Here is a 23,613-nt window from a genome sequence, read left to right on the forward strand (position 1 = left end):
ATGGAGACTGCATATTCAAACCTCAAATCTATACAAATGAAATAAACACAATAGTTTTCATTTTGGCCTAAAGAAGAGAACATATTAGAGACGGGGAAATGGGAACTAAAATTTTAAACTATCAAACTCGCTGGGTTTGTTTTTTTTGAGGAGCGAATTGCCAAAGGATTAAACGAACAGAGAAAGAATGACTGGTGTTAATGCTAATTCTGCTCTGATTTGTCAACCGAAATCGGAGCTCTGTGTTGTTGCATCAAACCCTACGGATATCGGCCTAATAGTTCGCAGAATTATTCCTGATGGGAATCCACCATCCTCAACTCCACGCACCTCTTTCTCTCCCTCTCTCTCTCTCTCTCTCTCTCTATATATATATATATATCTGTCTCTCTTTTTCGTGCTCTCTCTTTCTATCTATCATCTCTCTTTATCTTTCCCTGTTTCTTTAACGTTGCCATTTGCCCATCTTTCCTCTCTTTCGTCTCTCTTTACTTCTCAAATAAAATGTTCTTCCCCCTCTCTCTCTTCAAAAGTTTGTTTGTGTTGCTCTGTCAAAATAATGTTCTCCCCATTTTCTCTTTTTCTCAATGTATCGCGTATTCTTCATATCATTTTGGTGTCCATCTATTTCTCTCCTCTTCCTATTCTTTTTCTCTCTCTCTGTATATATCACTTCTCCGTATATCAAATTATTATCTTTTTCTTTCCCTCCGGCTTCCGTCATATTTCCTTCCTGTTTTTGTACTTGTCGTTATCATAACAAATTTCTCTTCCTTTTTGCTATCTACCTGTTTGTTGTGTTGCTCTGGCACATTTTAATCCGTCTCTCTCTCTCTCTCTCTCTCTCTCTCTCTCTCTCTCTCTCTCTCTCTCTCTCAATATATCACCTTTTAATTTTTATCTTCTAATTTGTTTTGGCGCCGCTGTGCCATATTTCCCTTGATTTTTTCCATACACAAGTATATCATTTCTCCACCTCATAGTTTATGCACGTGCCTTTTCGTCCCTTTCTCTCCGTCTCTTTACCAGTATCGCTTTGCTATTTTCCTCCCCCTATTCTCTCTCGATCTCTTCTCCTTCTCGGCTCAATTCCTTGCCACTGACCTCCACGTACATTGAGATGAAGAATATGAGCGCCCAACAAGACACCGCCATTTACACCTGCTGTTAGAAAAACAGTCGTATTTTGTAGGTCTTTATTCTTTTTGTTTTGATCTCCATATTCATGATTTCTCATGGGTGTTTACAAGGAATACGAGTCAAGTGCTAACTTAATAAATATTCGAAAGGGTGAGAAAGAGAGGGTGGTGAAATAGAGAGAGAGAGAGAGAGAGAGAGAGAAAGAAAGAGAGAATGGGGGTGAATTTAAATGAAGATACAAGAGGGCGCGCGAACTGTGTGTGTGTGTGTGTGCGTGTGTGTGTGCACTTGTAATGACCGTCAATCGGGGAGGTTCATATGAATACACAACTTCCAACTGTGGAGACACAGCAAACCGTGGAGCTCCACAGTTGCAGAATCATTAAAACGAGATTTAAATCAGCTTTGGGACATCTCAGTAGTACCCCATCAACGTTCGGCTGCGATTTAACTCCATCCCCGGTTTCCCACTTTGGAGTCATAGCTTGCAGCCTGAATATGTGTATTATTTTCCGATCTCAAGAATAATATCAAGTGAAGAGCGCCAGCATGAGGATACACACTGCACAGTCTGTATCTTATTAGATGCAGCGCATGCGCAGTGCTGGTGCAGTGCACCTTGCGACGTGCCTGTTAACGTATATGGACATGTCATGGCGGGATTAGTACAGCCACAACTGGCAAAAGTAAGTAGAACTAGTCTAGATCTAGAAAGTTTACTTTCATTTTTAATCCAGTCTAGGCCCATTAATATTCTATCAACTTTTTAAAGAATTCCTTAGGCCTATAGATCTAGTTCTATTCATGATATTGGGTACAAAAAACTCATACATAGGCCTAGATCTAATCTAGATCTAAGTAAGATGTAGATCTAGGCCTAACGTTAGGCCTAGAACCTAGACTAGTACTACTAGTCTAGGCTACTAGTAGTAGTAGATCTAGGTCTAGTATAAGTTCTTCTTAGGCCTAACTTTAGAGTTAAACTAAAGGAATATCTAGTAACGTTAGATTCGAAGGTCTATTTCACATCAGCCAGATTTAGCCTAAGTGTGTGCATGGGAAATGTGGAGCCATAGGTCTAGGCCTATCTGTATATAACTCACATGGGCCAGATGTGTATAAATGTGTGCATGGGAAATGTGGAGCCATAATAATCTGGGTCAGATGTGTATAAATGTGTGCACGGGAAATGTGGAGCCATAACTAGATATAGATCTACATGGGCAATATGTGTTTAAATGTGTGCATGGGAAATGTGGAGCCATATAATTGATATATATATATATATATATTACACATGGGCCAGATGTGTATAAATGTGTGCATGGGAAATGTGGAGCCATATATATATATATATATATTACACATGGGCCAGATGTGTATAATTGTGTGCATGGGAAATGTGGTCCCATGTTTATCTCAACTATTTAAGGTGGATTGAAGATTTATAAATGTGTGCATGGGAACTGTGGAGCTATTATACATGGGCCAGATTTGTATAAATGTGTGCATTGGAAATGTGGAGCCATATCTATATATTTTATACATAGGCCAGATGTGTATAAATGTGTGCATGGGAAATGTGGAGCCATATATATATATATATATATATAATGGGCCAGACGTGTATAAATGTGTGCATGGGAAATGTGGAGCCATATCTCTATATACATATATATATATTACACATGACCCAGATATGTATAAATGTGTGCATGGAAAATGTGGAGCCATGTTTAACTGAACTATTTAAGGTGGATTGAAGATTTATAAATGTGTGCATGGGAACTGTGGAGCCATTATACATGGGCCAGATTTGTATAAATGTGTGCATTGGAAATGTGGAGCCATATCTATATATTTTATACATAGGCCAGATGTGTATAAATGTGTGCATGGGAAATGTGGAGCCATATATATATAGATCTACATGGGCAATATGTGTTTAAATGTGTGCATGGGAAATGTGGAGCCATATATATATATATTACACATGGGCCAGATGTGTATAAATGTGTGCATGGGAAATGTGGAGCCATATATATATATGTATTACACATGGGCCAGATGTGTATAAATGTGTGCATGGGAAATGTGGAGCCATATATATATATATATATATATATATAATGGGACAGACGTGTATAAATGTGTGCATGGGAAATGTGGAGCCATATCTATATATATATATATATATATATTACATATGACCCAGATATGTATAAATGTGTGCATGGAAAATGTGGAGCCATGTTTAACTGAACTGTTTAAGGTGGATTGAAGACTTATAAATGTGTGCATGGGAACTGTGGAGCCATTATACATGGGCCAGATTTGTATAACTGTGTGCATGGGAAATGTGGAGCCATATATATATATATATATAATGGGCCAGACGTGTATAAATGTGTGCATGGGAAATGTGGAGCCATATCTATATATATATTACACATGACCCAGATATGTATAAATGTGTGCATGGAAAATGTGGAACCATGTTTATCTGAACTATTTAAGGTGGATTGAAGATGTATAAATGTGTGCATGGGAAATGTGGAGCCATATATATATATATTACACATGGGCCAGATGTGTATAAATGTGTGCATGGGAAATGTGGAGCCATATATATATTACACATGGGCCAGATGTATAAATGTGTGCATGGGAAATGTGGAGCCACATATATATATTACACATGGGCCAGATGTGTATAAATGTGTGCATGGGAAATGTGGAGCCATATATATATTACACATGGGCCAGATGTGTATAAATGTGTGCATGGGAAATGTGGAGCCATATATATATATATATTACACATGGGCCAGATGTGTATAAATGTGTGCATGGGAAATGTGGAGCCATATGTATATATATTATACATGGGCCAGATTTGTATAAATGTGTGCATGGGAAATGTGGAGCCATATCTATATATATTATACATGGGCCAGATGTGTATAAATGTGTGCATGGAAAATGTGGAGCCATATATATATATATTACAAATGGGCCAGATGTGTATAAATGTGTGCATGGGAAATGTGGAGCCATATATATATTACACATGGGCCAGATGTGTATAAATGTGTGCATGGGAAATGTGGAGCCATATATATATTACACATGGACCAGATGTATAAATGTGTGCATGGGAAATGTGGAGCCATATATATATTACACATGGGCCAGATGTGTATAAATGTGTGCATGGGAAATGTGGAGCCATATATATATTACACATGGGCCAGATGTGTATAAATGTGTGCATGGGAAATGTGGAGCCATATATATATATATATTACACATAGACCAGATGTGTATAAATGTGTGCATGGGAAATGTGGAGCCATATATATATATATATATATTATACATGGGCCAGATTTGTATAAATGTGTGCATGGGAAATGTGGAGCCATATCTATATATATTATACATGGGCCAGATGTGTATAAATGTGTGCATGGAAAATGTGGAGCCATATATATATATTACAAATGGGCCAGATGTGTATAAATGTGTGCATGGGAAATGTGGAGCCATATCTATATATATATTACACATGGGCCAGATGTGTATAAATGTGTGCATGGGAAATGTGGAGCCATATGTATATATATTATACATGGGCCAGATTTGTATAAATGTGTGCATGGGAAATGTGGAGCCATATCTATATATATTATACATGGGCCAGATGTGTATAAATGTGTGCATGGAAAATGTGGAGCCATATATATATATATTACAAATGGGCCAGATGTGTATAAATGTGTGCATGGGAAATGTGGAGCCATATATATATTACACATGGGCCAGATGTGTATAAATGTGTGCATGGGAAATGTGGAGCCATATATATATTACACATGGACCAGATGTATAAATGTGTGCATGGGAAATGTGGAGCCATATATATATTACACATGGGCCAGATGTGTATAAATGTGTGCATGGGAAATGTGGAGCCATATATATATTACACATGGGCCAGATGTGTATAAATGTGTGCATGGGAAATATGGAGCCATATATATATATATATTACACATAGACCAGATGTGTATAAATGTGTGCATGGGAAATGTGGAGCCATATATGTATATATATATATATTATACATGGGCCAGATTTGTATAAATGTGTGCATGGGAAATGTGGAGCCATATATATATTACACATGGGCCAGATGTGTATAAATGTGTGCATGGGAAATGTGGAGCCATATATATATTACACATGGGCCAGATGTGTATAAATGTGTGCATGGGAAATGTGGAGACATATATATATTACACATGGGCCAGATGTGTATAAATGTGTGCATGGGAAATGTGGAGCCATATATATATTACACATGGGCCAGATGTGTATAAATGTGTGCATGGGAAATGTGGAGCCATATATATATATATATTACACATAGACCAGATGTGTATAAATGTGTGCATGGGAAATGTGGAGCCATATATGTATATATATATATATTATACATGGGCCAGATTTGTATAAATGTGTGCATGGGAAATGTGGAGCCATATCTATATATATTATACATGGGCCAGATGTGTATAAATGTGTGCATGGAAAATGTGGAGCCATATATATATATTACATATGGGCCAGATGTGTATAAATGTGTGCATGGGAAATGTGGAGCCATATCTATATATATATTACACATGACCCAGATATGTATAAATTTATGCATGGGAAATGTGGAGCCATATATATATATATATATATATTACACATGGGCCAGATGTCTATACATTTGTGCATGGGAAATGTGGAGCCATTTATATATTACATATAGGCCAGATGTGTATAAATGGGTGCATGGGAAATGTGGAGCCATGTTTATCTCAACTTTTTAAGGTGGATTGAAGATGTATAAATGTGTGCATGGGAAATGTGGAGCCATATCTATATATATTACACATCAGCCAGATATGTATAAATGTGTGCATGGGAAATGTGAAGCCACATTTATTATTGCATATGGGCTAGATATGTATAAATGTGTGCATAGGAAATGTGGAGCAATCTATATCTATTGCAAATGAGTCAAATGTGTTTCTGCATAATATTACTAATATTTACTTGACCTGTTTCAGAATCGGATTCTCAGAAGTCAAACCAGACAGACAGTTCCAGATATTTTTAGTGAAGTTGATCCTGAAGGATTTACAGTGAAACAGCTGCCTGACAAAGGTGAGTGAGGTTACATACATGTACATGTAGATTGTATTAATAGTGAAAATTCACTGTAGCATAGATATCTAACATTAATATGCTCAATAAAATATTGATTCAGAGCTAGACTATGCAAGGAACGCCTGGTATGGTTCTTTGATCACACCTCATCGCCTATTGTCTGAAAATCACCAGCTCTTTTCAGAGTAACTTTGATACCCTTCGCAGTTAAACAGGTCAACTTCTTTAGTAAAATCTATACCCTTTCTGTATATTTTATTAATTTCATGCAGTAGAATATTTGATATGCTTTCCCTCATATTTTTCTGTTTTTATAATCTTAATTCAACACTTAATTGCGTGAAGCAGTCTTCAATGGCAAAGTGTTGAAAATAGAATCAATTACCACTATTGCATTTTCGTCTACAAAATACTCAATAATCTAGCCCCTTATTTAGAATCTTTTGGTCATAATCGTCCAGTTTACTTTGTTACTTGTCATTCTACCTTAAATCCCTTATTTATCCTGAAACCAAAGACTGAATTTAAAAAACGTTCTTTTTCTTTCACTGCTCCAAGCATCTATAACAATCTACCGACTCATATTCGCACGGCAACTTCACTCCAAATGTTAAAAAACCAAATTAAGTCACTCCCTCTATCACTTTAATGCATGCACTGGTACCTAATGTTATATCATGACTTTTACCATAAGTTAGTTTTGTTTGTTTGTCTGTTTGCAGTTGTGTAGTCTATTTTTACGGCATGTGTATTTTTTAAAATATTTTTTTGGTCATTTTTCTTTGTATCAATAATATCTTAAATGTTTAATATTTAAGGCCTTCTGTTCATTTTGATCTAGTTTTTATTTTTTTAAAGCTTTTTTTAAAATGTTTTCTACAATGTATTCTATTTTTTTGTAAATACTTGTATGTACAGGGCTCTTTTGTAAAGCAGGAGGTATTAAACTTGATTTGGTTAAGTGTTTAAAGGTTAGACCTTGAAATGAATTTTAATGCCTCCTCATGGGGTTGAATGTCAAAAAGTTTTTAGAAAATCTAGAGAAAACGTCATGTTCATCATGACATGCATGACATTGTAATTTAATATCTGCAGCATACTAATATTAAATACAATGTGTTGCTTACAAGTCTGCTTGACGGCAATGTGACCAAAAAGACACACAAATGTTATTTAAAACTCAACCAATTTTGAAAATAAGTGCCTTCTTACAAGTACGAGTCCGAGTTACTTATCATCCTCATGGGGTTGAATGTCAAAAAGTTTTTAGAAAATCTAGAGAAAACGTCATGTTCATCATGACATGCATGACATTGTAATTTAATATCTGCAGCATACTAATATTAAATACAATGTGTTGCTTACAAGTCTGCTTGACGGCAATGTGACCAAAAAGACACACAAATGTTATTTAAAACTCAACCAATTTTGAAAATAAGTGCCTTCTTACAAGTACGAGTCCGAGTTACTTATCACACCTGAGCATTATCTTAAATGACAGACAAATATACTTGTAACATCATATTCTCAATGTTCAAACTCGCATGATTGATCTCATGAAGATTATGTATTTCTTCAATCACAGGTAGAGCAGTCTTTACCACCAAAACGTTTGAAGAGGGAGAATTCCTTTTGTGGTACAGAGGAGATCTGGTAACCAGAGATGTGGGGGAACAAAGAGATGCAGACTGTGAAACTTGCTTCAGATACTTTTTCACATGGAAAGGGACGAAATGGTGGTAAGTCTACATACTATGACGACTTGATTTATTGAAAAGTATATTTTGTAATGATAGGTGTTGAAAACAAACCTAAGGGTATATGCTTATGACGTAGTCGTAAACATGTGGGTTGGCAGGGCAACATATTTTCTACCAGTGGTTTTTGTTTTTTCCCTAGAGAAAGATCGAAAGCTAGTCATATCTGTCAAATTCTATTCCGTGCTTTTGAATAAACCCGTGGACTGACCACATACAGTACACATACATTTTTATGCAGAAAGTATCAATACGGCAAGGACAGCATAGAACAAATATGCAACTTATATTCTTCTCTATCTATTCAAACCTGTTTTAGCTATCATACAAAAAAAAAACAATCTTACCAATGACAATTATTCAACCTTGTCAGTCCAACAGATCATATTCCATTTTGGAGAGCATAAAATGAGAATATAAAACAATATTTGGTACAAATATTGGATATAAAAGAAAGGTGCATTACACTGAAAAGTCCATGTTTTTTTTTTGTACACTCCACATTTCATCTTACAGATGAAACAGATTCGGAAATGTCTATGCAACTTGCACCACCTCCCTCTCCCTCCAGTGAAGTTTTAAATGATGAAACAGATTCGGAAATTTCTACGCAGCTTGCACCACCTCCCTCTCCCTCCAGTGAAGTTTTAAATGATGCTGGTTCATCAGTTCCCTGCAATATGTCATCGGAAGACTCTTTTTCTACTCCCCCTTTCTTCTACACCTCATCTTCACTTCAGTCTGATATTACTTCATCTGTTCATTCATTACTTCCCCTAACACCTCCCCGCACCCCCCAATCAACCCCTCACACAACCCCTCCCTCAACCCCTCTCCTAACCCCTCTCCCAACCCCTCTCCCAACCCCTCCCTCAACCCCTCTCCTAACCCCTCGCTCATCAACTCCTCATTCAACTTCTTCATCTGCTTTGTCTCCTCCTCTCCCTTCCCATCCTCCTAATTCATTTCTTTCAATGTCTGTTGTCCAGCGTCATCCTCGCATTGTAGCTGGATTTCTCATTTCGCTACTCCTGCTTGTTGTCTTTATACATCTTCTGCTTTTAATTTCTGTTATCCTTCTTTGTTAAATGTTCATCATTCATTTTATAATTTCCCAAATTTCCTCTTCTTTATAATCTGGGAAGATGATCTGAGATATGGGCCAACATATGTCAAATGGTAAGATTTATTGAAAAATCATTTGAAAACTTGAGAACAAAAATCATACAGTTGGTAAACATAATCTTCATTGAGGATGTAGTTTTCAATGCACAATTCAAACCCTGCATTGGATTTCCTACTTTCTTTGCTCATTTTAGAATAATATAACACTGCATACATGTTTGGTCCGTTTGATATGAATTCAGGTTTGTGCTAGTAGCCACTTTTTATATTGTATTCTTTATTTGCTTTTTGGAGCTACGTTCCACTTTTAAAGATTAGATAGATTATTTTCTTCTTTCCCCCCTCATTCTACACGTCTGTTCTTGTTTATCATAATGCTTTTTTTCCTTTTTCCCATGCTATTTTTTAATCTTTCCTCATCTCTCCCTCCCTTCTTCTCCTTGGACTCATCTTTCTTCTCCGCATGTTCCTTCTCCCCTGCCGAAGCCTTCTTCCATCTCTCCCACCCGGCGTAAACATCTTGTGGATAGATATGTCCGAAATTGTACATTTTCCCTTTAGTCTGTTGCCTCTCCTTGCCCTTTCCCCAATTTGGTCGCTTCTCTCTCTTTTTTGTTATTTTTGTTATACCATGTAATGTCTTTGGCTCTCGTATTTCAGAGGGTCTTGAGAGGATATATTTTGTTCGCAATGCTGTTGCCCGTGGCTTGTAGGGCGTGTCGTTATTCGACCTTTGTGTTTTTTTTTTTTTTTTTTGTTATTTGTATTTATATTGAAAAAATCTTCCACGGTTAGTTCGTCGTCTTTTTTCGCCTCGGTACTCTTGTCTGATGCACGGTGACATTTTGTAGCATTACAATTTTAAGGCAAATCTTGTTTTATGAAAAGTAAACATATGCATGTTTAATGTTCATGATATTGGTTATGATTTCCAATGCCTACATGTAATGTTACCTATTTGTTTCCTATGTTACTTGTATTTCAAATTTCCTCCTAAAATTAACCATGCGTTAACAAAAATCATGACTGTAACGATTCTTCTTTGAGTGATACCCTACTTGAAAAGTAGCAGTTAATCAAATAATATCTGACAACAGAGAAAACCTAAAGTGAAATCACAAATTGTAACCCACATATACTTGTATGTTTCAGTGATTCATTGTAATTTTAAACATTGATGAATCTAATGTTTTCATTTTTTTCAATTTCATTTCCAGTAGGGATGCATCAGTCGAACCAACTAAACAACAACAGGGACGACTCGTCAACCATGGTTGGAGGGGTGAAGTCAACAGCAGAATGAAGATTAGAGAGAACCCTCACAATGAACCAGAACTGGTTCTCTTCTCATTGAAGAAAATCAAAGAAGGTGAAGAAGTGTTATATGATTATGGGGTGGGAGATAATTTTGTATTCCCAAGTCCTACTCAATTACACAGTGGAGTCCAAGATGAAAAACCTGAAATTCTGCAAAATTCTGCAAACCTCCCACCAGACCCAGAAAAAGTTTGTTCACCATTCTCCGAGCCTGCCACACAAGAACTAGTGGAACCAGATGGAAACTTTTCACAGTCCAATGTTCGAGCTGATGATGATGAAACATCTGAAGATCGATGCAGAAACCCCCCTAATAACGAAACAAATTGGGAACCATCCCCTAAGCCTGCCACACAAGCTTTAATGGAATCAGATGGTAAGATTTCACAGTTCAGTGTTTCAGCTGATAATGATGACACATGTGATGATCCATGCCGGAACCCCTCTAATAACCAAGAACATTGGGAACCATCCCCTGAGCCTGCCACACAAGCGTTAATGGAATCAGATGGAAAGCTCTCCCAGTTTGATGTTCCAGTTGATAATGATGACACATGTGATGATCCATGCATAAACCCCCATAATAACCAAGTGCATTGGGAATCATTTACTGAGCTTGCCACACAACCTTTAATAGAACCAGATGGAAACCTTCCACTCTCCAATGTTCTAACTGATGATGCTGAAACATCTGATGATCTATGCAGAAACCCCCCTAATAACGAAACAAATTGGGAACCATCCCCTGAGCCTGCCACACAAGCTTTAATGGAATCAGATGGAAAGATTTCACAGTTTAATGTTTCAGCTGATAATGATGACACATGTGATGATCCATGCATAAACCCCCCTAATAACCAAGTGCATTGGGAACCATTTACTGAGCTTGCCACACAACCTTTAATGGAACCAGATAGAAACCTTTCACTGTCCAATTTTCTTGCTGATAATGATGACACATCTGATGATCTATGCAGAAACCCCCCTAATAACCGAGAGCACTGGGAACCATTCCCTGAGCCTGCCACACAAGCATTGATGGTACCAGATGGAACCCTTTCACAAAATATTTTTTCAAGTGATAATGAGGACACATTATCTGACCATAATGATGATAGTGATGATGATCCAGACTATGTCTGTGATTCTCAAGGAGATTCTGACTCTTCAGGGAAGACTTCATTAAATAATTCTCAAGCATCATTGCCTAAGGCTAAATGTACATCAATAAATGGCATCACTCGATCACTGAAATCTCTGTCATCAGATCAGTCATTGGAGGCATCATCAAGATATGGAGGCATTGATGCTGACCATGAGGGGATAACTGTGATGAAGACCAACAATCAAGGAGGGCGAAAATATGACAAGGTAGCTTATTGCATGATGTGTGAGAAGCCCCACAAAAAACTTCCTGATCACCTGCGGTCACAACATTCCAATGAAATAAAGGTGGCTCAATACATGGCAGCAACGAATCGAAAAGAAAAGGATAAGCTATTGACATTGATAAGAAATAAAGGAAATCACATGCACAACTACAGGGTCTTCGAAAAGGGTCATGGAGAGCTTGTGGTCGTATATAGACCTTCTTGTGAAGCAAAGCCCCGTGATTATCAGCCTTGCAAAGATTGTTTGGGATGGTTTGCGAAAGCCGAATTGTGGAAACACCGCTGCATTTTGAAGCAAGAAGAGCCGGCTAAGGAGCAAAAGAAAAAACGAAGAAGACTATTAGCACAAGGTCGACTCTTGCTTCCACCAGTGCCCTGCACATCAAGAGATTCTATAACACACAAAGTACTGAGTGGTCTCAGCGATGATGAAATCAAGGCCTGCATTCTAAATGATCAGTTGATTCTAGAATTGGCCAAGGTGTACTCTAAGAAATTGGGCCATGACGAAGAACAGCACAACCACATCAGATGCAAGTTACGAGAACTAGGAAGACTTGTACTTCAGTTTAGACGTTGCAGCTGCAATGGCAAGGCAAGTCTGACTTCCCTGATATCACCAAATGGTTTTATGACTGTCTTGAGTGCTGTCAAGAAAGTGGCAGGCTTTGATGAGGAGAACCACTTGTTCAATACACCAAGTCTAGCACTTAAGCTGGGACATACCTTAAGAAAGGCTGCCTTTGTGCTCCTGAGTAAGGCTTTGATGGACAGAGATGGGGATGACATGCAGAAACTTGTAGAAAAGTTCATCAAGCTGCTGGACACTTGTTGGGGATCTGAAATCTCTACTCATGCTCTACGAACTTTGTACCAGAGGAAACGAAACCAGCCCAAACTCCTACCCCTAACGAGTGATGTTGTGGCTTTGTCAAGACACCTAGAGGTACAGGCTGAACTTTGTGTAGACAAACTGTCATCTGGGACCGCAATCGAAAACCATAGCACATGGAGAGAACTCAACAAGACCATGCTGGCTCATCTCATTGTGTTTAATAGGAGGAGACAAGGAGAAATCAGCAAGATGACTCTTGATGACTACAATAAAATCAAGAAAGGTGAATCTCATATGGTGGAAGGACAACTAGAGATGCTGAAAGACTGGGAAAAAAATCTTGTAAAGTTTCTCTGGAGAGTTGAGGTAGTAGGAAAACGTGGCAGGACAGTGCCGATCCTTGTGACAGACTCCATGAAATCATGTGTAGACACCCTTGTATCCCACAGGGAGGAAGCAGGTGTAAACCCAAGCAACAAATACCTGTTCGCTGTAGCCAATAGTGACACTACATCTCATGTTCGAGGGTCAGATGCTCTCCGTGAGCTGTCAGAAGCATGTGGAGCACAAAATCCTTCAACACTTCGATCCACAAAATTACGGAAGCATGTAGCTACCATGTCACAACTAATGAGCTTGAGGGACCATGAGATGGACGCCTTAGCAAACTTCATGGGCCACGATATTAGGATACATAGGGAGTATTATAGACTGCCAGATGCTGCTATGCAGGTGGCCAAAATATCAAAGATCCTGTTCGCCATGGAGGGAAAAGCTGGGAACCCGGTCCAGCTGATTGGCACTGCAAAAAGTCTGGATGAGCTTCAAATCAAGTTAGATGAAGGTAAATTTGTGATGAGGGTAGAATTATACAGTGGGGATCTCAATCCAAACCCTAATGAGATGAGAAACATCATGGCGAGGGATGAGTGGGATGAATAACAAACCATGTAGCATGTACTCATTTTAAGAATCAAGTATTTCTGATTTCCACTCAACTTGACAATTATCAAATACAAAATATGTAAATTGATAAACATGCTGCAACATTATTGAATTAATGAAAAGTGTTGTTTTCAAATGAACCATGCAGTTAAATATTCCTCACTATATTGTTCACTTGTTTGTTTCAATTTATTTAGATTAGGGGTAATTAAGGCATTTGTTTGACTCGATCCACACATGTGGCATATACCTGGTGCCAATTCTACCATGTTGTATTTAGAAATAATTGATTATATTCTTTTGTTTTAAATTACAAGTATGTTTTCTTTGCAGTTGACCCAGATTTTCTTTTTGGTGAATATTATTGATTATTATTTTATGTACAGAGATCGACACTGGAGAACAGGGACCTGAATCATGTGATGACAATTGTGACAGCGATGTTGATTCTGGTGATCATGATGTCGAACGTCAGCTACCTGGATGCTCCCAAAAAGGTATGACTTTAAGTCCAATGAGAGCATCTAACAAATTTCTTTTTGCAAACCTAAATGTTAATTTTGCCTATTGTACCGCACTCTCAATCATCCTCAAAAGCCAAAGTGAAACCAAACTTTTTCCTGTTGAAATCACCACGTACCAATATTTGTGCATTTTGAATTGTTAAAAATTATAGCACAATTATAATTGTAATGTAGCCTCACAAAAAGGCTGTTGCCAATGACGGAGAAAATCTATTAGTGAATTTAATTGGTCTCTATATCTAAACTTCTCTAAACTAAAAAAAAAATTGTGTACATACAATAATATAGACTCAGAAAGTATTATGTGATCGTGGCCCTTTTGTTCTAGACTGGGAGTCAGGGGTTGTCAAGGTAATACAAAATGTACTTTTTTTCATGCACACAGCAATCACTACAATATACTAGGAAATGGATGAAAATGGAGGCAGCCAGGAGCCCCTCCCAAATAAACCCAAAACTGAGCTAGATTAGCAAAATAAATGACCAATAGAAACCGGGTAGAATATGTGAAACATAACCCCATCTGTCATGACACTGTCAGATAATTTAAAGACTTGTTTGTGCCCGACTCCCCTAAACGGTAGATGCCCATAATTTCACGAAATATGAGCTTTACAAAATTATATGATGGCTTTCTTCCCGCAAAAAAAAATCGTTTAAGTGTATTCCTCCCAGGATCACACTCTATTCTGCATCACTGCAAAAGAGGATTTAAATATTCTTCCTCTCCTTCCATCCTCATAACAGTAATGCACTCTTCAAGTTCATGGGTCAGAGACTCAGAGAAACAGTATGTGATACTGCATTTATTATTCTGCATAGTATAATTGCAACATTCTTTTGTTATTGTCTTTCATTAGGTACCAAAAGGCAAAGGAAAACGCAACATGTACTGGAAGAGGTTGATGAACAGCCAATAAGGAAGAAACGAAAGACAGCATGGAGCGATGCGGAAAAGTCGGCTGTCCAGAGACGTTTAGGAGCCTTTATGACTGTTCATTCTAAGCTACCTGGCAAGAGAGCGATAGACGAATGCTTGAAAGCTGAAGCTGTGCTGAAACACAGAACGTGGGTCAACATCAAAGACTACGTAAGAAACTCGAAGGTTACCAAAAGCAGAAAAACACAGCCTTGGTAAAAACATTCCCTTTAATATCAAATCACCATTTTTATATTGAATACACACATGCTTTTGTTTTGAGTCACCAAACTGCTGAAAATGCTCATAAATTACAAGGCATGTTCTTGTTATTACAGTCTAAAATGTGTATTCTTTTATATTTGGTTTCTCCATGTATTCATAAAATGTTTACCCACTCTACTGGCAAAGGATTTGTTATTTTGAGGTTTTATTATCATTTTTGTAGGCATCCGGCAATTTGTAATTGTGTTAGGGTCTTAGTGGACCTATGCTTGGCCACTCCCAGATATCAATGACAGGGAGCATATCGTTTAGGCAACATGTACTGATTACAATGAGAATTTTGCAGCATGAGTTGGAAATATCCTATTTCAACAAGAAAAAAACCCATAGATTTTTTAACGAAATAAATCAGTGGAAGTTGTAATCAAACAGTCAAGTATTTGTATTTACATACCATAATGGCAGCATAAGAAGGCAGTAGGGGAATTGACTAGTGTAATGCTTGTACATTTGTGACACAATTAAAACTTAAACAACATTTATTATGAGAACACGTTCAGTATAGTGTATTAATATCATCATCAAGGGAGAGTGCCCTTATTATGTGTAAAGGGTGCCCCTTTTCATTTTGGACAGAACTTGTGTTGTTTCTGATATTATTATGGGGTTGTACTAAACACTCGGGTCGCGGCGCGCTGAAAAACACTCGGGTCACGGCTCGTTTGGCCATCTTTTTTTAAGTGTCTTCAAATCGGCTTTTTAATATAAGGGGGAAATCTTATTTCAAATTAGCGACTGTTTTTACACTCGGGTCGCGGCTCGCTGGGCCATTTTTTCAATGATGTCTTCAAAGGGGATGCGTGGGGAAATTTACTTTAAAAACGAAGTTGTAAGTTGTGATTGTTTTTTGTTCAATGATAGACAAATAAGAAGATTATAATTAAGGCTGACATCGGGAAAGACAAATATACTAGGTGGGTAAAGTGGATTTTAGATAAAGTGTAATAGTACATAGGTATATGATCTATTAATATGATAGAAACAAGGAAGAATGGATACAGTGAGAAGATGAATTGTGGGAAATTAAGAACTACCAAGAGAGGAATACAAAAACAAAGAATGAAAGAATGAAATGAATATTTCCATCATTCCTTGTAATATCCTATCAAGTTTTATTCCTCGCTTTATTTTCATATTTGTCAGTCTTTAAAAAATATTCTTTCTAAATTTTATTCTACCCCTTTATTTCTCATCTTTTTTCTATCATGTAAATCTTTATTTCCTCCACTCTTTTCTTTATATCTTTATCACTGTTAAATCTGGCCAATGAATTCTTTCAATTCCCTTTTTATTAAATATTTGTTTTCTTTCATTCTTTGTTTATGTAATCCTCTCTTGTTAGTTCTTAATTTCCCACAATTCATCTTCTCACTCTATCCATTATTCCTTGTTTCTATCAAATATACAGTTCATTTCCCTTGTAGTATTACACTTTCTCTAAAATCCACTTTAATCACCTAGTATTTTGTCTTTCCCAATGCCAGCCTTAATTCTAATCTTCTTATTTGTCTATCATTAAAAAAATAATAATCACAACTTCCAACTTCTTTTTAAAGAAAATTTCCCCACGCATCCCCTTTGAAGACATCATTGAATAAATGGCCCAGCGAGCCGCGACCTGAGTGTAAAAACAGTCACTAATTTGAAATAATATTTTCCCCCTTAAAAACCGATTTGAAGACACCATTTTGTTTAAATGGCCAAACGAGCCGCGACCTGAGTGTTTAGTACAAGCCATTAATATGGGATAGTGTAGAGATAGAATTTGTACACTTTTGTTTAATTAGCAATGCAGTAGTTTCTGCAGATTTAGTATAATTGTGGCAAAAAATAGAGGGGGAGTCAATGATCAGTGCCCCCTTTAAAAAGTAAACCGAATGTATGTTTGTTGTGAATTAATAAGAACAGATCTGAATATTATTCTCATATTTCCCACATACATAAAATATGTCAATTTAGTGTTTAAGCACTAGACTATAGATGATGGTTGTAATGTGAATAATTAGTTGTGATGGGGGTCGGGGACCCAAAACCTTTTTTTTTTGTAATACCTTTGCAACAAAACAAATAAAAAGGGCTATAATAAAGGGTTGGTTCCAGTATAATCATATAAACCTACAATATTAATATGATTCACCTTACTTCTTGCTGATTCAATTTCATCCCTGGTCCCTTTTTTTGGGGGGGGGATTTGTGATGTCAGTGAGTTCTCCTTCATTCTTCATCATTGTTCAAAAGTTGGCTTCTCCAACAAATTTGTATGCGTCAGATTTGTGTTAAATGTATAGCACACAACTAATGATGATGCTATGATAGGAATGTAAAAAACAGATATGCTGTGTAGCTTTTTTAACCTTAGGTACTGTTAAACTCTACGTAATTATGTTCATCAAACTAATATCTGGAATCTTTTACATCCATTTTGCCCCCAAATCAAACTCCATCATGTTTAATGGTATCTTTGGAATGTAATATTGTTACCACTGACAAATATTCATATATAATATTTGAGAAACTTGGAAAAATGGATATTATTAATTTTGTCAGACTGAAAAGGGAATTATCCCTCAAATACTAACGCATTCATATTTATATGTATCACATGATTTTACAACAAAAGAAAATAAAATGGTATATAAATCAGGACTTTCTAGCAAACTGTGTGGTGTGCTAGTACTCTACCTAGGGGCTGCTATTTTCTTAGAGAGCAGTAGTGACTCTTGACCTTCAGTTTCAGTTTAGTTTCATTTATTTCACACTAAATAATTTCGAAATTACATGTGAAAAAAGGAACTTAATCAAAAGCATATAGCTTGTAGAATTTAAGTTCCTCAAAATAATGTTGACACAGTGTCATTCATTATAAGGTAGAAGTATGATGATACAAAATCAGAGTATACAGATAAAACAATGAAATGATATGGATGATGGATGTAAGAAAGAAGAGAACTAGGAAGGGAAGGTAAAGCATGGGGGTCAGGAGAAGAATGAGGAGAGAGAAAAGGAAGTTTTTAGAATAGAATATTCAAGGTCGGGAGTCACAGTCCAGAAAAAAATAGTATACCTGTGCATTACATGTACAAATTTAATACTAACAATTTGATATGTTTTTTAAAGCTGCAACAGTTCTTAAGCTATTTGAGATTCGGATCAATGGTGCTTCAGTAGTTTGGTCCTGTGTATGAAATAGTTTTTATGGCGAAAACTGCCCTGGTTAGGGAGGATGATAGTTTGTACGTGTTGCATGTCGTGTTTGGTATGTGTGTAAAGCATCATTTTTTGTAAAGCGTTCAATTATGGCTGATGGGAGTATTGCTAAATAACATTTAATTATTTTTTTTGTTTAATATTCAAGGAGACTTTGTTTGCCTGGATCCAAGAGAGGGATTTTGGCTTTCTTGCTGTGTGTTTACAGCAGTGGGCTCTTTTTTCTTCATTTCTAGTTATGAGTTATGTTGTTCAAAGTTGTTACAGATGTTATCTTTTGTTTTCATTAATTGGTTGCTTAATTTCTTGTTATGGTTTGAGGTGGGTTTTGTTTTTAGGTTTTAGGATTCTAGATTTTTTTTTAGAATCCCTGGGGATTTTGCGGTAGTAAACCCCATTTATTTAAGTGGCAGAATTCATTTTATGCCTCAACCTTTCATATCATTCCAAACACACAAATATACTATACATGTTTATAAATTAAGGATGGCCGGCCAAGAATGAACAGTAATATGATCTGTTATTTTAACAAGACCTCAAAGAAATCATGAAATATGCGTAGGCTGAGTTGATCAATTCTCCAAGTAAATGATATCAATATAATCTATTTTGCCTTCGTTTGTATTCTTACCTCATTTTCTGTGGCAATGTCAACTTCACAATATTGCACCATTCTTTTACCCAGGTGATGTTAGAAATAATTCTTTATTCGTAATCACAATTATAAGACATTTTTCTACTACATGCATGTTTAATCTGTAGATTTTTGCAAATGTGGTGCAATGCCTGTGGTTCAATTGTATTGATTGGTACTAATGCCCTTTTTATGTACACGTTCGGACTTAACTCCTAATTGCATATCATCGCTGGACGTGTTTAACTTGTCTCTTGTAAATTTCATGATTTGCATGTGCCTTTGAAGACTGTCAAATAATTGTATCGAAATAAAGTATATTTTACAGAAATTCAAAGAAGATAAACTATTGTTTATTACAATTGGCATTTATTTGATTCTATCTCGTCTTTTTCCTCTGTAGTACAATACACCTGCTGGTGTATGAGATATTTATAGAAATAACATGATAATTCTGTGATTTTTGTTTTCCCTCTTTAACATAAGTCATATTTTAAAATTAAGAAAGAAAATGATTTGCCAGATAATACTGCATAGTTTTAAAACTGTAATTATATCCAATTTTATAGTGGCAAGTATGTATATGTTTGCAGGAGGTGTGTTAAAGAATTTAATAGAATTCGAGGATGAAAGGAAAGAAAATATTCAGGGAAAGTGGTTTGATACCACATTGATCGAGGAATTGTTAAAACATGTTGAAAAAGATGACAGTTTCGTCCTTAAATTGGATGAAGATATAGTTAGAGAGAGAGAAAGAGAGGAGCACAGGAGAAAGTTTTGCAAACTTTTTGTGTGGTGGTGTCATTAAGTTCCGTTGGTACGTACAGTGGAATTATTAAAGTTAATTTCCTTCATTATATCTTTCCCAGCTTATCTATTAATAATTTCAACGTGTGCAAGCACTGTAACATCATTTGCGATATAGTGATTCCTTACAGTTAAAATAATGAAGACATATCAGTACGCAATATAGTACAAACAAGCTCAATCTTTATTTTGTATATGTGTCTTCTTTCTTCAAAAGACATAAACGTTATTCACAAAACATAACATTTTCACAAGTCGATACGTCAAAATGCAAACATGTATAAGAAAAGAATAAATGTTACAAACATATTTTGATGATAGTAAGAGAACAAAAGGAATCTCATACAAAGAAGCAATGATATTAATCCAAACTCTATACCACTAGTGATAACGATTAAATTAAAAACATTTACAAATATGAATTGTATTCTTTCCTTGAATTGCCGAAATCTTCCCCCTCCCCCCGAAAACAAAAATAAAGAAATATAAATATCCCTATGATAGAATAATGGTTTTTATATACATGGGGGGGGGGGGGGGCTAGAAAGAACGGAACACCTGGGATCTACAATTACAACTTCATCATTGACCTAATTCTTACTTCATTAAGAAGATCATTCTTTTTCGAAATGATAAAAAATGATGTCAAGATCATCAACTTTGAGTCATTATGTCATTGTAATTGGAAATATCCGGTTTTCTTTCTTTCTGAGCCACACAATATAGTGTGACAGTTCATGGGCAATCCCTTTAAATTACCTTGATCTCTTGACACTGATAAAAGCTAAGCCAACATTTTTATTGAACCTGAGTAAGTGGAACTGATGTTGGGATTCCTAGGATTACATTTGTAATGGCTTTCATCAGGGGCGGATCCACGTAGCGATTTTTCCGGCCCGGCCCCCCCCCCCCCCAGCCCCCCAAAACGATAAAAAAAAAATAGGATAATAACGTAAAGTTAACCTTTATAAAACAAAAAACAAAAGCGCCCATCCCCCCCCCCCCCGCTTATTCGCCGGCCGGCTGAGACGGCACTAAATTTTGTATTAAGATTTGGCTACCCCCCCCCCCCCCCATTGACGCCGGCTGGATCCTCTGCAGGCGTGGATCCACGGGGGGGGGGGTGACGGGTCAACAACAACAAAATCTCACGAATTAGGTCACACAAAAAAAATAGTGGTCTCATCCCCCCCCCCCCCCGCTTATTCACCGGCTGACTAAGTCGGCGCAAAATATTTCCTGAAAAATTGCGACCTAAAAAAATGCTTCCTACCCCCCCCCCCCCCCCGCTTATTCACCGACGGCTGAGTCGCAACTAATATTTTCTCACGGATTGGGCCCCCCCCCCCTCTTCCCGCCGGCTGGATCCGCCACTGGCTTCCATACAGTAAATCAAGATCATATTTATCAAGACTTTTTACATGATACACAACGGTCAACTGTTGACCATAACTCTTGTTTCTAAGATTGATATTATATTGTGGAAATTAAGATTTGAAAGACAGCATTGCCTTCATTGTTTTAAATACAAGCAAACATAATAATATCCTTTTTTGCATGAGTTAGTTCGAAGTTTACAAGGAAAAGATAAAAATCGACAAACTCCACGTTTGCTAGGTCTTATGCCTACTTCCCCGATTGACAATGACTAGATGCAGACACCGCACTTTCATAGCTCAAATTCAGACGAATCATGTGTAAGAAGAAGTAAACGTTGTTTAGTATCTTTTGACATTGGAATGGGCTTATTGTGATTTTCTTTCCTCAAATTTGATAAAATATTGCTTATAAAGCCTATATTTATTACCTCCACAGTTTCATGGTGTTTTGCCTACCTCCCCGATTGAAGGCGTTTACATGTATGTGTGTGTGTGGATGTGTCGGGTGGGTTTGTGATATATCAAATGGAGAGTCATGGGGAGAAAGAGAGAGAGGGCGAGAAAATTTATTTAAAAAGAACGAATGTAAATTACAATGGTGTCTGTATGCCAGGTCAAAGCTCTTTTAAATAGCTGCTCAACGATATTCATATCTTTCGTAGATGTTGAACAGTGCCTATTTAAGGTTTTGTTTTGGTGGTATATATTTCTCCTGGATTCCTGGACTAAGAGCGGAGTCTTGCATCGGCCATCCTCCTGAATGGGTTATCCGCATGGTCATGCGAGTACAAAGTAAGGACAAATTACATTCATCGCAATTCAAAGTCTTTCCCTGGTTGGTTTGTCTTGCCATAAATAGTCACGATAGTTCAAAATTAATATCTTTAGTGATTCAATTTCTTAATGTTTTTTCTCTGATTATTTTCCCCCTTCTGTGATACCGAATATGCAACACTATAACGCTGAAATTACTTTCGTTCAGTTTAAAATTATCAATTTAATCTGGTGCCTAAGACTTACCTGGTTCGACTCTGATATGTCTAGAAATAATCTGTTATCCTTAATAATATTCTGGATGTAATGCTGGATGTAATCCCTTGTTGGACAATTTATTGATCATTCGAGCCTTGATTTCCCCTAAAGATGTGAAAATTCTTCAGGAGGGAGACAGGAGGAGAGGGGAAAAAGAGATGAGAGAGATATGAGAGAGAGAAAGAAAGCGAGAGAGAGAGATAAAGAGAGAGAGAGAGAGAGAGAGAGAGAGACCGAGAGAGAGGGACTCTAGTATGTGTATGTGTAACGGTGTGCGCGTATGTGTTTATGTGTGTGTGCGTGTGCACGTGTATGAGTGGGATGGTTTGGGTATGTAGGTGTATTTGTGATAGACCAAATAGATAGTAATGGAGAGAAATAGAAAAGGTGAGCATATGAAGTACAAAAAACCTATTGTAGATGGTGCCTTTAAGGCACCGAATTTAAATCACATTTTACTTAGAAGAAAGTAGGAGTCTAGTTTCTTTGAAGTTAAACTGTATGTAATTCAGCAATTGAGCTGCGATATTTTTTTGTTTTTTTGTTTTTTGGGGGAATAAAGACTTTTCCAATTCACTTCAATTTACCTTTCAGCGTTATAGTTATCCATATCCTGAGAGAAAAAAACAACAACTATAGAAAGAACATTAAGAAGTTGAACCTCCTGACTTCAATTTGAAACACTGTCACTAGCCTAACCTTTCTAAGACAAAATAAGAATTTGAACTGTGATAATGTTATTTCTTCTCAAGTTCTACTTAAATGCTCGTGGTCATGTGCATATGTCGTTGGACTGTGGATCTTTTTGTTCTGTGGTTCGAGTCCAAACGCGGCACTATAGTCCTTTGACAAGACATTAGTCAATAAGGAAGAAGTTCCTTGAATGGCAGAGAGCTTTAATATGGTAGGTTCCCACCGCCGATCAAACCAACCCGACCAAGCCAAATCAAGCCCGATCACCGATTTTTCCCCGACCAATCCCGACCCCATGCCTAAACACAAGCTCTTCCCGACCGCTATTCGACCATTGATGACCCACATTCGACCATTCACGACTCCTGCGCGACGTATAGTCGACCACAACTTCGATCTC

At 37.0% G+C, this 23,613-nt stretch overlaps 1 protein-coding gene across 1 annotated transcript; it reads left to right on the forward strand.

Annotated features, from left to right (window-relative positions):
• The first annotated feature begins 1,404 nt into the window (after positions 1 to 1,404).
• LOC115919149 lies at positions 1,405 to 17,002 on the forward strand. The gene is made up of 6 exons (XM_030972090.1): positions 1,405 to 1,826; positions 6,264 to 6,360; positions 7,949 to 8,102; positions 10,463 to 13,632; positions 14,120 to 14,230; positions 15,118 to 17,002. Exons 1-6 carry the CDS (start codon positions 1,794 to 1,796, stop codon positions 15,393 to 15,395), a joined length of 3,843 nt encoding a protein of 1,280 aa, XP_030827950.1. The 5' UTR covers positions 1,405 to 1,793; the 3' UTR covers positions 15,396 to 17,002.
• The last annotated feature ends 6,611 nt before the right edge of the window (positions 17,003 to 23,613 follow it).

Source organism: Strongylocentrotus purpuratus, unplaced genomic scaffold (genome assembly GCF_000002235.5).
Source record: "Strongylocentrotus purpuratus isolate Spur 01 unplaced genomic scaffold, Spur_5.0 spur5_scaffold_6, whole genome shotgun sequence".
NCBI classification, from domain to species: domain Eukaryota; kingdom Metazoa; phylum Echinodermata; class Echinoidea; order Camarodonta; family Strongylocentrotidae; genus Strongylocentrotus; species Strongylocentrotus purpuratus.

Excerpts from the sequence above, each read along its gene's own strand:
- LOC115919149 (XM_030972090.1), top strand. The coding sequence starts at position 1,794 with ATGGCGGGATTAGTACAGCCACAACTGGCAAAA. Across the intron at positions 1,827-6,263 it reads TACAGCCACAACTGGCAAAA|AATCGGATTCTCAGAAGTCA; the intron begins GTAAGTAGAACT and ends GACCTGTTTCAG. Across the intron at positions 14,231-15,117 it reads ACCTGGATGCTCCCAAAAAG|GTACCAAAAGGCAAAGGAAA; the intron begins GTATGACTTTAA and ends GTCTTTCATTAG.